This window comes from Lethenteron reissneri, chromosome 21 (assembly GCF_015708825.2).
Source record: "Lethenteron reissneri isolate LAM-NWPU_2019-01 chromosome 21, ASM1570882v1, whole genome shotgun sequence".
In the NCBI taxonomy this organism is placed as follows: domain Eukaryota; kingdom Metazoa; phylum Chordata; class Hyperoartia; order Petromyzontiformes; family Petromyzontidae; genus Lethenteron; species Lethenteron reissneri.
Window position 1 is genome coordinate 5,513,474 of NC_083799.1, and position 13,474 is coordinate 5,526,947.

General features: G+C 43.4%; 1 protein-coding gene across 2 annotated transcripts; it reads right to left on the bottom strand.

Moving 5' to 3' along the window:
- Window positions 1-839: 839 nt before the first annotated feature.
- Window positions 840-9,053, bottom strand: LOC133345110 (mineralization regulator ANKH-like). Of its 2 annotated transcripts, none has more exons than XM_061555589.1 (12): window positions 8,803-9,053; window positions 7,012-7,228; window positions 6,356-6,474; window positions 6,053-6,136; window positions 5,680-5,844; window positions 5,361-5,495; window positions 4,271-4,363; window positions 3,806-3,904; window positions 3,556-3,685; window positions 2,156-2,279; window positions 1,361-1,460; window positions 840-1,152 (listed from the first exon to the last, which is right to left on the bottom strand). In XM_061555589.1, the coding sequence occupies exons 1-12, from the start codon at window positions 8,887-8,889 to the stop codon at window positions 991-993; spliced, it is 1,515 nt and encodes a 504-aa protein (XP_061411573.1). In that variant the 5' UTR covers window positions 8,890-9,053; the 3' UTR covers window positions 840-990. The 2 variants fall into 2 exon arrangements, with proteins under 2 accessions (XP_061411573.1, XP_061411574.1); XM_061555590.1 differs by having other exon boundaries at window positions 840-1,134; window positions 8,803-9,052.
- Between the last annotated feature and the right edge of the window lie 4,421 nt (window positions 9,054-13,474).

Sequence of the window (13,474 nt, forward strand, 5' to 3'; positions counted from 1 at the left end):
ACTCTCATAGAGACAATGAGTTCAACGAGAGTATGCAGTTGTGTTGCTATGAGTGATACACTTACAGTAAACCGGGAAAATTAATAAAAGGGTAAATAAAATGGCTTGAATTTGCTGTTGTGCTAAATTATATAGATTCGAGAATGTGCTTACAATGGGTTTGCATTTCATCAATGAAGCTTGTGTTTCCTTTCTGTTCATGCCTTTTATAAAGTGATGCCAATTACAGTGGAAATCCAATTCAACGAGATGATAAAGGTATGAGTGGAACAATATCAGCTGCCTTCTATGAAACCATGCAGCAAAATGTTCGGTGCATAGATTGATGGTTTTAAGCAAATCTGATTTTGGAATATGACTTGCTCCATATGTTTGCCATCAATAATTGCAGAAAATATCTACACCAATAAACGTGCCTTGTGCTTAATAAAGATTGTTGCAGATGTATTGACTTTGTTGGCTTTAGATTGTATCACATGGTTTTAGTTGCTGTGTTTTTTATTTCAAACACTTAAAATTAAGAAATAATAGCATACCTTCAACAGTTCATTCTATGGTAAGAAGCCTTTTTTATTTGTCACGAACAAACATTTTTAAGAACTTGTACATATTACAAATAAATTGGTGTGAATTTGTTACATCAAGGCATTTCTTGTTTCCCCTGAACTAATGTGGTCATATGCACATGTATTATACGTACCTGAATTAAATTTAGTAAACATTTATACACAAATGAAATCCAAAGATGAATAACTGTCAAATAATTTTTTTTTAAAAACCTCAATAAATATCCACCTCAACAAAGACGTGTTTTAATATTTTGACACAGGCTGCACAATACTGTAAAGAGGTCCTTTGCCTTAAATGCTGACCAATTACATATCTATGATACCACTGTGGCCCAGAGCTCAACTGTCTTGATTGAGAGCTCTCAGAATGGTGGAGTATTTGCTCTGTTGCAAGCTGCCGTTTTTACTGGTCTGAGTATTGCTATGTGTACAGCCCTTTTCTGTGTGGACCGGTAGTGGCACCGGTCGTGTCGCTGATAAGCGTGGCACGCTCACACGTCCCGTCATCGTAAATGCTCCAGTCGCTCTCGTCTGATGGCTCGGACGTCTCTGCACTCGGCAAGCCCTTTGGGACATCAAGCGGCTTCAAAAACAGCAAGAACACAAATAAAGAGAAATGGCTCTAAAAAGTATCAACGTTTCTAACGTGATTACATTTACTTGTGAATAATACATGCAATATGTGCCCATCTGAACTTCATTTGGCAGTGGATTCTAATTTATTTCAATTCCCATCCCCAACAAGAAGTTATCCTTTTATGCTTTTAGAGCAGAGAGATAGGTAACCATGCCTGTTTGTAGCAGATGTAGCAGAAAGCAACCATCACAGAGAAGGCCTCGCCGAGAAAGGCCGCCAGCAGTGATCCCACGCCCAGAGCGGCACCGTGCACACTGCACACCACCACACACCGAGTGTGCACAGCCGTCACATCTCCCGTCAAACTCGAGAAGCAAATTGAAGAATAATGTATGGTCTAACTTGTGTTCATTTGATGTGCAAGCATGTGTTTGACACTAGAATAAAAGATGGTTAAGCTGGGCGCTCATAGTGAAGTCGATCAAACGCCCAATGTTTGGCAGTGTGCACATTTTAAGCATAGACATGCTTAAGTATTGTATTTGCCATATCAAATCCAAATATTTCGTTCAGGTCAGTGTACCACAACATTGTATAAAATAAACTATCTTTTTATTTTAAGTCATTGTTAAAAATACATTTTATTTTTTCAAATTAAATGCTTCTAAAAATGAAAGTTTCAGGTTACAAAAAGTGCACCAATCGGTTAACAGAAGAACTCAACTTAAGAAACAGTAGACAATACCTGTATGTATTTGGGGATTGACAGCCCACTGTGGGAAAATGAAGTGGTTGTCATATACATAGACTTAGCCCTGCCATAGAAATGGGAAATTTCCATAATTAATTTAGGGCTATGAACAGGAGTTGATTGCTACCTCGATGCTCATTTGCACAAGAAACCACTCTAATTAGCATGTGTACATTGTGATGCATTTGTTGACAAATGTGTTGCGTTTTCTGATTTGTACATTGTGGTTCTGTGAATGTTCTGTGTGTCAATGCCCACCCGAGGTAGGGTAGGGCGAGGAGGCAGCTAACGAGTACAGTGAGTCGAATAAACGGGCTTGGGGCCATGATTCGCGTTTTCTTGAGCATCATGAGCCATCCACTCAGATGTGCACGGATTGTAACTGTGAAGGAAAGAGACATGATGATCACTCGGTATCTAGCAGTGGCAAAAGGTAATGCTCTAGCACAATATCGAATTGACCTTGGTGATACAAAGTGTGACAAGGTAGGCGATTTTGAATCCTGCTTATTGCATTTATTTCTGTGATTTATTATTTAAACATGCAACGTTGAATTTATATAGATAATTATTGTCGATCGACAAATAATAAAATTGTAAAATAAATAAAATGGAAACTAAATTAGTCTTGAGATAGCTAGTATTCTCTCTGGTTGTGACATAAAGATAAATAATGCATGTGGTTAATGTTTTAAATAGGAATGATAAATCCACCACAGCAAAATCAAATGGAACCTTATTTTCAGCTGAGCTTTCAAATCCAAATCGGACAGATATTTAATCTTTAGCGCTTGACCGTTAAAAGAAGAAATATACAAGAAATTACAATTTGCTATTTTTTTAAGTCCTGGTAATACCACCAACAGTGAGTAACAATAACTGCATCTGCATCAACCTTGGTGTGGACCCTGGCTGGTATGGCTCAGATGAAATGTGTCATTTGTGATCAAGGGTGGGATGTACTAACTTCTCACTCCATGGTCATTGTTTTTAACTCTCGCACCATTGATAATTGTTTTTTTTTACCCTTTTATCTGGCAACAAAACTGACACCTTTTTTTACGAGGAGTCATGTTTGCATAGACTACAATACCTGCAGTCATAATGCAAACAAAAAACATAACTCTGATAATGTATGCACTGTCCTTGAAGTTGATTGGTCCACACCCGAGACAGCTTTCCTTAGAGCCTAGTCTCACATGGGTTGGACCAGATGACGCCAAAAGGCGCACAACTCAAAGACAATGCACCATCAGAGTATGAGAGCTCGGGGTAAAAAAGGTGTCAGTTTTGTTGCCAGATGAAAGGGTAAATAAACAATTATATTTTTTACTGGCAAATGAGGTACCAATGGTCTCGCACCATTGTAAATATTTCATTCTCATCATAATCAACCATGATCTATCCACTGCTGGACAAAGACCTCCCATAGCCATCATTAACTCTTAAGGGTATGACGATGCAACAATCTGCCTATCTCTTGGAACACAAGTGCATCTCTATACTACTCCATAGTGGATGCTGTCTTGGGTGTGTACCCATTTCTAGTTTTGAAAGTCCTCCCATCGAGGGAAGACATTTAAATAGTCGAGGGTTTTTTCAAATCCCATGATGATGCACATGGGAAGCATGCACAGCTGGAAAAAGCGAGCACTTACTTGGGATTGGAAAGAACGAAAAAATTTGAAGTGGAACAATGCAGCGTTGGGCAAATGTGGGCTCCAGCCCAATGATGGTCACCAGAATTTTCTGAGCCAGGCCAGGGAACCAGAACATCAGCAGGCACAACTGTGGCAGAGTTTGGGAACATTGTTTTATACGAAAGACAACAGAATCAGAAAGTACAAATTTTGCTGTTAGGCAATTCACCAGAATTGTATTGGTAAAATTATCATGAATTGTACTTACGCTGAAGGCAGTAGCAAAACAAGCTGCTGTGAAGTTCCTTATCTCTGCAGGAGAGAAGTATCCTCCAGGTGTTGACAGCGAGCGGTTTCTGGGATTAGTCTGTAGCATACAGTTGTTGTACAAGTAAAACCCCTAAAATATAGGCTGCATTTTCTAAATATGCAAAAATTATGAGTGACCTTCAAATGTATATCCTGCACATTCTTAGAGGCTGAAAATACATTTTCTTGTTTGGTTATATGATTCCAGCGTGGTGTTAAACCCCATGGGATTATTGGGTAATAAATCATCGCATTTGCAATTGCATTTTAGTTGAGGGAGCAGTTTTCACCTTCATGGTTCATTTAGCACTATTGGTGTTGTATATAAGCCACACAAATAAGTTGGGTTTTTTAACGAGGCAGATATTTCCCACATAAAAAGTACGTGTTATGTTTACATAAATATACAGATTCAATGTTGTACCTTGCAAAAAGCTGGGTATATAGTTCTCAGGTCTCTGAGCCATCCGTAAGGCATGTGTCCCACTGGATAGGTTGTTGTCATGATTGCTACAGCCTACAGGAAGGCAACACAGCAATCAGTGTATAAAGCAGTGTGTTTGTGACAGGCTGCACTTGTAACAGGACTTGGCAGAGTATGAAATCAGATTTACACATCATACCCATAACTATATTTTAAAATATCTCTACAGTGGACAAGATAGTAAATAAGCAAACGACAGCCTCTTTCACATATCTGTTCCTCCATGTAAAAGAAAAAAAATAACAAATGTTTACATATCCCGTTAGCCCCAAGGCCTTCTAGGATTGCATCATGTCAGCAGGATGTGTTCAACACAAGCAAATTGGCCTCGACACTGAGCATCCCAATAGGAGAATCATGAATTCATTCTCTGCTTATTTATCTTGTCGTTTGTACTCTCCACGATGCTGATGATTATTTCGTTTTGCATTGTCTGTTTTTTCGTCGAACTGGGACCGCATCTGGTGGGGAGGGTCCTTGCCTATCGAAATCTTGCAGTTGGCTAACATTGCTGCGGGTAGGCTTGTGAAACGCTGAATGTCAAAACAGGTCCAAAGTTGTATTATTTTATCCTGCTGAGATTATGCACTCCCAGAGTGCCAGATGGCTGATGGGATGTGTAAAAATACTTTACATTTGTTACGGTAAAGCCACGTAGATAGAAAAATAATAAAAAAATATCACGATGTTTCGGTCGCAACACAAGCAATCGTCATCAGGTGAAAAAATATAGCTCTCCCGCTATATTTTTTCACCGAAAGACCTAAAGAATATAAATTCCTGCAGTCACGAACGCTTTAAGTCAAGATTTAGCCGTATGAGCTGTTTATTTTTACGTACATTCTCCACAACGACACTGCTTGTTTTGTTTACAATGACTATTTGACTGCACACATATTCAAGCGACATTTCACTGCACACGGGTTTCCCCATTTAACTATTTCACATTAACCTTTTTTGTAGTTTCTTCAACAACAAACATATAAGCAGTGTAACCAAGTACGTAATGGAATGTCAATCGTTGCATTACCTCCGTGGCAGCAGGTGTTCCACGGAGGTCTCGAGATACCAGCAGATGGACAATGGGCCGGCTGATTCTCTGGGACGCCAGTATAAGTGCCAATGGCCACCAGAAGTTGAGCATTCTGCACACCGAGACCTCTGTCTAAACATACACCCCAAGCGTTCATTAATGCACAGTCACAATCCTGCCAGAGAACCATGTGGACGAATAACTATTTTATGCACATTCTTCAAAAATTCTCAAATAACGATTGGTCTATAAGTCAGGCATTATTGTAATATTTTTCTGAAAGCATTTGAAATAATGTCTACAATCGTGTTCTCACCACATCGGGTCTGGCTTCCTTAAGAAGAAGGCCTTGCACCTTGATGTAGTAGGTAAGGCAAACCATGGCGAGTCTGACCATGGCGCCGGTGTATAAGGCCAGGATAGGGACCAGCAGCGGGTCACACTCAATCCTGCTATGTACAAACGCTGTCACAAATGCTACCTGCCGACACACAGAGACATTTTTGGTAAGTGCAGCTCAACCCGGTTGCCAAAGGTTAGAAAAAGTAGCATTTTGCCTCCAATGGACACATTTTAAACATTTGTAGTTGAGACATGGCTTAAACGGATCGAATTGTGAAACTTAATCCTGAAGATTTTTTTTAAATTCATAAATGTCAAAGAATGCACTGTGTTGCGGCCTGACTTGCCTGTGCGCAGACATCAGAAACGGAGGCACCGCCTACAATCATGGTGTACTTGTGCTTCAGCAATATGCCCACATGTGTCCACGCCTGAAGGGAACATATAAATGCAGCTGAAATCGTTGGTATTGTTGGCAAAGACTACAGTATTTGCCTTGCTTACATTTTTAAACTGCAACTACAGTATTTAAAAAAAGTGTTTTTAAGAGCACTTGTATACGTTATGCATAATGCTCTCTGGATAAACATTTTTTTTTTCTGGAAGAGCCCTAAGTTGGATGTTGGTGTAATGGGTCACCAGTAACTCACCAGGGCATCAACTAGAGGATAAGCCGCCAGGTACAGAAAAGCCTGCCGCGTTTTTCTCCCAACAGCCTCGTCCACTTGATGTAGCCGATCAATGGTGTAATAACCCAAGTCAGTGAGCGCTGTGAACAATGAGAGTTCCACATTAGTGATCACGTAAACGCATCACACACTTTTCCCCAGCATTTGCATTGACAAAAAGGCCGATTATTTTTACACCCAGTCGTTGTTGCTGAGCAAAAAAAAAATTCATTCAAGAAATATTGATCAACCACGATACATTTTGAGCTGTGAGCTGTATTGAGGCGACAATAATTTGACTACATCTTAGTGCACAACTATAAACGGTTACTCTCTCCACAACATCAAGAAGTCACTTAATGAGCAAAGTGGGTCTGCACTGAACTCTGCTTCTTGTGCCTATTCTGCACAATTTCCTCCAGTTATTCATCTTGCTACGAAGTTTACTTATGACTTACGAATTAAAAAGACTAAGCTATTGCATAACTAATCTCGGCAACTAAATAAAAACTAAAACCATAAAGAGCGTGGAAGCATCACAAATTTAAAATCAGCTATAATATATTCAGGAACTATTTGCCAACATTTGGCTGCACGGGTCAGATGGGGTAGAACCAGAATGATGAGCATCTGCTGACCAATGAGCATGTGGAAGGCAGCCACCATGGCACCGGTAACGGCCATGCAGCCCAGGGCCTTGGAGCGCTCCCGCCGGCTGCTCACGAGCACGAGCCCCACGTGCTTGAAGTCGCTCATGGGTCCCGTGAAGAACTTCATAAGGGAGTAGGCTAGGCCATAGCTGGCCAGTGTCTCCACCGAGTTGCTGTTCATCGACGCTATCCCACGATTTAACACCTGGGGTAAAACATTCAGATACTGTACTTAAAATTTGAAAATTACAAGCAGCGTTTCATTTCACGAAAGTAAACTACCTATAGTGTAACAAAGCTGCGCACAATGTTAATTTGTCACAGATGGAACTTTCCATCTCAAATAAGCGTTAAGCAAATTCGTACAGAGTTTAACTTCCTTGTGTGCTGATAAAAATGAAATGATGCTGCCATCAGCATTGCACAGGATGTTGGTTGTAACCACCTTCCTGGTGACTACCGTTTAGTAACCAGCATCCTGATGGAAGTTGCCAATATCCTGTGCAATGGTGTTAACAGCTTAACAATTTTATCAGTGCACACACGAGCAAGTAACAACTTGCACGTATTGGTCCCGTGAATTTGATATTCTATAATCTGCGTATTTACAAATGTAAGATAATTAATATTTGCTCATTTTTGTTAACAGGTGCCATACATATATCCTAAAATTCAATTTCATAAATGTTTTCATTTATGAATATTGCAGACATATACATAAGGCCTGTTTCGTTTAACCCTATTATATACCACGTTTCTAGGGACTGCCAACTTGAGTCCTTATTTTTCCTTAGAACTCGAGTTCATGGAGGACAACTAAAATTGGTTTGAAAAAAGTGGCGGTTGATGTAAATTTCAGAGTTACTCGAGCAAATCACATATTGGGGGCAGCTTTAACCCATAAATACCGGATATTCCAGGTCGGCCCAAAACGTGACGTAGAATGTAGAATTTACTTGAATTGTACAGTTCATGGGAACGTACTAACGTGCACATACTCTGGTGGCAGCGAGTATCCAATAACAACAACCATCATTGTGCGTAGATAACGTAAGTCAATTATATCATGAACGCGCCAATGTATACATGTGTGCTAACCACGAGAGGAATTCAGGATAGATTTTGTGTAGAGCGCAGACTACGATGGTTTACTCTTCATGTACGTTTAGGAATAGTTAAAGGCATGCATGGCACTTAATGCCAAAAAAAAGTGTTCATATCTCTCTGTTGTGTGCACCACGGATGATGCCTGCTCAATCTACGGTTGTGTGTGCGTGTCGTGGCTTTGTGTGGGATTTGGTCCGTTTTATAATTAATGTAACAGCGTTATGGAATGATATTAGCATGAATGATGGCTATAAAAATTAAAAGTATTATTCTGATCCCTGGCCACGCCACGCTAACAGCAGTGCCACGTTCCTCCGGCATCCTGGCATCCGTGTGGTCTGTTAATATATCAGCATGAATACGTCCATGTGCTGATGCTTGTGTGGACGTAATATTTGATGTGTGTACGCTATATAGGTCGAGGAACACATGCAGTATGCGCAATTTACGCAGGGTGTTTGTCCGCAGTAAATGTGAATTGAGTTGCACGTATCCGCTGGACAACCCTTGCATAGGCGACGTTCCATCACAATTAACTATTCGTATAAAAAAAAACATGCTTAATAAAAAAAAAACATTCAGTCAGCATGTGGATGCACACACAGATCTTGCACATGTGCGTGCGTCTGTTGCGTAGGTGTACACGTGCGTGTGGTGGTGGTGGTGGCTCACCTGCTCGCTCAGATCCGAGGCCAGGATGGTGACAGCGAGAGGGGCGAGGAATCGCACCAGGGGCCAGTACCTGCCCAGGATCGCCATCCCGTCACCGGCCTCTGGACACCACCAACAACAGCAGCAACGACCGAGGGAGCGAGCCGAGTGCCCGTGCCGGTCACAGCCACCGCCCCCAGCTTCCCCACCACCCCACACGTGCACCCCCACACCACCACACCACCCGTGCCCCCCCCCCACACCACCACCACACCACCACACGTGCCCCCCCCACACACACCACACACCACCCGTGCCCCCCCCCCACACCACACACCACCCGTGCCCCCCCCCCCACACCACACACCACCACCACACCACCAACCCAACCCTTGCTTAACAGCGTTGTCTGTGCGTGTGTCAATATGCGTATGCGTCTATACGCGCGTTTGTGTGTGCCTATGCGTGCTGTCTATGTCTTATACCACCGTTCGTATGCCGAAACGCGTGTGTCTGTGTGTGTGTACGTGTGTGTGTGTGTCGATGTGTCTGTGTGTGTGTGTCTATTCGTGTGTATGCGTACGTGCGATTCGATGTTTTTTTTGTACGTTTGTGTCCGTGGCGTGCGCACCCCGGGCGATGTTAATGATTGCGCTTGGACGCGGTGACACTAAATGTATGCAGAGGATGATGAGTACGTGTCGGGATGGCGGGCATGAGAACGAGTGTCGTGTCCACTGTGCTGGCCCCTTCTCTCTCTCTGTCTGTATCGGCAGACTCGTGTATTGATGTATTCATGTGCGTTGGGATCCGTGTGTGCGCTTGCGGTGGAGTCGCGAATAGCGAAGAGCGCCCTGCGCTACGAACCCGGCCACCCGAGTTTCGGTTTCTGCTCACGGCCACCAAACACGATTCTCTGAACCGGTTCTGGGCCTCCTAGGGAGAGACAAAGGCGGCCGGGCGTGGTGCTGGCCACCCACCCACCCCTCGTGCTGGCCTCGTTAACGGCAATTGTCCCAAACGTCAATTACGGTTATCTTTGTTGCACGTGAGATGCAATCAATTGCATCTTGTGTGCAATGGTTTGTGACATCAAGATGCTGTCCGTTCAACAGATAACTTTTTTCTTCCTAAAACCAACCGAATATGATTGAAGTTTTACTGGTAGGAACCTCCTGGTTCCACCAGCCCACAGGGGATTATTGTGTCCGTCCGTCCGTCGTGCATTCAAAAATGGGAGGGGTGGGGCTGGGTGGAGAGGGGAGGGTGGAGAGGGGCTGGGTGGGGAGGGTGAGGTGGGGCTGGGTGGGAGGGGTGGGGCTGGGTTGGGAGGGGCTGGGTGGGGAGGATGGGGAGGGGCTGGGTGGGGGAGGGAGGGGAGGGGCTGGTTGGATAGGGTGAGGTGGGGCTGGGTGGGAGGGGTGGGGCTGGGTGGGGAGGGGCTGGGTGGGGGGTGGGAGGGGTGGGGCTGGGTGGGGAGGGGCTGGGTGGGTAGGGTGATGTGGGGCCGGGTGGGAGGGGTGGGGCTGGGTGGGGAGGGGCTGGTCACCCCGTGGTGCCCTTATAAAACTCAACGTTTAACCTACTCACGCCGGCTTGTGCCCGCCCTCACAGTCGGGCATATTTGCGGAATACACCACGCCACCGTTGACCCTGGCCATTGACCGAGCAACCCAACGTTCCTACCAGCTCCCTCCGCAGGAATGTGTTGTTTGGACTTGAGATAAATAGTACGTTCTATAGACACTGATGTAATTTGTTCACATTCTTTCTGGCATGTACGATTTAAGTTATAGATGTGAACTGCACACCTCCGGTTGCTATGCAATACCCACTGACCATGCAGCTATTAAGGCATCATTGTATATATTTCCATTTTCACGCGATATAATAGACTGTCAAGTTTACTATTCTTTTTTACAAACATTAAATGTACTACGAAACGCAACCTCACATTTCTATCAATAGAATGACTATTGTAGTATCCAACTTCAATGTTTATTTATACTGGTAGGAACGAAGTGGACCAGACCACCAATAGATTAATGTGTCCGTCCGTCCGTCCGTCCGTCCGTGGGAGGGGTGGTGTTGAGGGTGGTGTTGGAAATGAAAGACTACGAGTCTTTAAATCTCACAGCGTTTCTTGTCAAAACAAATACTTTTAATTAACGTTACACTAGAATACAGTAATTTTTTCTTTAACTCCTCTATACCCGGTCGATATCTCTGTACCGGTACTAAGTATTATTCCTACCAGCCCACCCCGCAGGGTCCTGTTTGTCTGAATCTATTTCTAAGGCTCTGCATTCTGTTATTGACATGGAATAACCTCTGGCTTATTGACATGCATATGTGCAGGTGGCATGCATTTTATAACTGGCTAATATTTCAGTAGCTTCTATTCTGCATACATTTGTGAATAATCCGTTTGTTTTATATAACCCCAATATTGTAGCTTTTTAAATTCTTCATCCATTAAACATAATCTTGTCATGCCCTGTGTATACTGCCACACGTTTTAATGACAACCCTGATCTGATCAAATACTTCTACATACGTTTCAGAAACTCGACATTTAGCTCAGAGTATTATTGTTGCTTCTACTCATTTAAATATGTAGTGACATCGGGGATGTGACTGTATGGTGCCGGCCCAGAAGGGTCGCGCCGTTGGATGTTCCTACATCGTGGACAGCACCGTGTGGGTGGCTGTGTGTAACACCAGCCCTAGCGGGGCTTGGCGAGCACTGGGATAGTGCGGGTACCACGCACAGCGTGTGGTGGGGGGCTCCCACGAGGGGGAGTGGGTGAGCGTCAGCCCAGGGGCAGGGTTGCCCCGGGCCATGGCACTCTGGTTGACCCCGTAGACACGTGATCCGGAGAGTCCACACAGGGGGCCCCAGGTGGGGGGGCTATTGGGTGGTTACGTGTCCGGGGAGAGCTCTTGAGAAGGATCGAGAGATAACGAGAATGCTCGAGAAGGCGGGCGGGGCCTAAAGGGCGGAGCAGCTCCGACCGCAGGGGGATATAAGGCGGGTCCCTGAGAGGGACCGGGGTCGCTGCATTCTACAAGCTGGAAGCTCAACATCTGGAAGCAGGAAGCTCTATGTCTCAAGCTGAATCTCTTCGTCCTACGAGGCAACCACGTGGTCGGAGACCCGACTGAGGGTCCGACCCTTCGTAGCAGTAACTCCTCTGTATAGAGTAGTTAGCTGGGTGGTCCCCACCCTAGGCTGTATCTGGTGAAGGGGCATGAAACAACTTTTGAGGTGCATAAACTATTACCAACATCAGTGGCAGCTTTGTGGCAATTTGAAGGTTGTTGCTCTCTTGCTTGGTCTGCAGACTGGATACACAAAGTGCTGCTGTTTTCTCTGCAAATGGGATAGTCGTGCGATAGATTCCAACTACATCAAGATATATTGGCCACTCCGACAGTCATTGGAGCCTGAGAGGAAAAGTGTTCAGCATATACCACTTTTTGAATCAAGGAAGATTTTGTTACCACCCTTACACATCAAGCTGGGTCTGGTGAAGAACTTTGTCAAAGCCATGGACAAAACACAAGCAGCTTTCAAGTACCTCTGTGGAAAATTTCCAAGGTTAAGTGAAGCTAAGATAAAGGAAGGTGTCTTTGTTGGTCCTCAGATTCGTGAACTTCTTCGAGATGATGCATTTGACAGTCCACTGCGTGGCAAGGAAAAGACGGCACGGAAAGCCTTCCAGTTGGTGGCAACACATTTTCTCAGAAACAACTGCAGGGAGTTGGTGGAAAACCTCCTCAAGGTATACAAAAGCCTTGGTTGCAACATGTCACTAAAGATAAAAAATAAATTACTCTCATCTACATTTTTTCCCCACCGAACTGCGGAGCAGGGAGCGACGAGAATGGCGAGCGATTTCACCAGGAGATTGCAACAATGGAGAAACGCTATCAGGGCAAATGGGAGTCCATCAATGCTTGCAGACAATTGCTGGGCAGTGACAAGAGATGGTCCATTTAATGAATACAAGAGACAAGCCAAGAATCGCCGAGTAGACACTGAATAAGGATTCTAGATTTGAAGCTTTTGTGACTGCAAGGATTCATATTCTTAGGTTTTTTCGGTAAAGTCACGTAGGTAAAACATCAAAATTAATAAAAAATAAAATAAAACAAAAATCACGACGTTTCGGAGGCAACGTCGTGATTTTTGTTTTATTTTATTTTTATTAATTTTGATGTTTTACCTACGTGACTTTACCGAAAAAAACCTAAGAATACTGAATAAGGACTAAACTACGCATTTATATATACATAATAGTTTTTTGCCTTTTGTTTTATAATACATTTTATTTATATAACCCTTTCGCTGATTTGTTTTAAGTGTTACATGAACAGGACAGGTGACATGTTATCATGTAAAGCAACCATAAACAAATGAAAAGACCTACGTCTACAAGTTATGAGTGTGATATTAATGTTAAACATTGTCAATGCACAAAACGTCGCTTATTAGATATACGTCATTTTAAAGGTGGATGATTGGCACGTGTTGAGTTTTAGTAACCAAATAGATTTTTAGGTCAAATCGCGTTAGTGAAACATGTCGTAAACCGACACAGACAATCAATAAAGTTGCGTAGGAAGATTTACAACACAAAAAAAGTTATATTACTAATCATAACATTGGTCGAAGTGTTAATTTAATGTG

Bases quoted from the DNA above. Each gene is read 5' to 3' on its own strand.
- LOC133345110 (XM_061555589.1), bottom strand. From the start codon at position 8,889: ATGGCGATCCTGGGCAGGTACTGGCCCCTGGTGCGATTCCTCGCCCCT. The intron at 7,229-8,802 runs GTGAGCCACCAC...GTTTTACCCCAG, and splicing joins CCTCGGATCTGAGCGAGCAG to GTGTTAAATCGTGGGATAGC. The intron at 6,137-6,355 runs GTGAGTTACTGG...TGTTCCCTTCAG, and splicing joins ATCCTCTAGTTGATGCCCTG to GCGTGGACACATGTGGGCAT.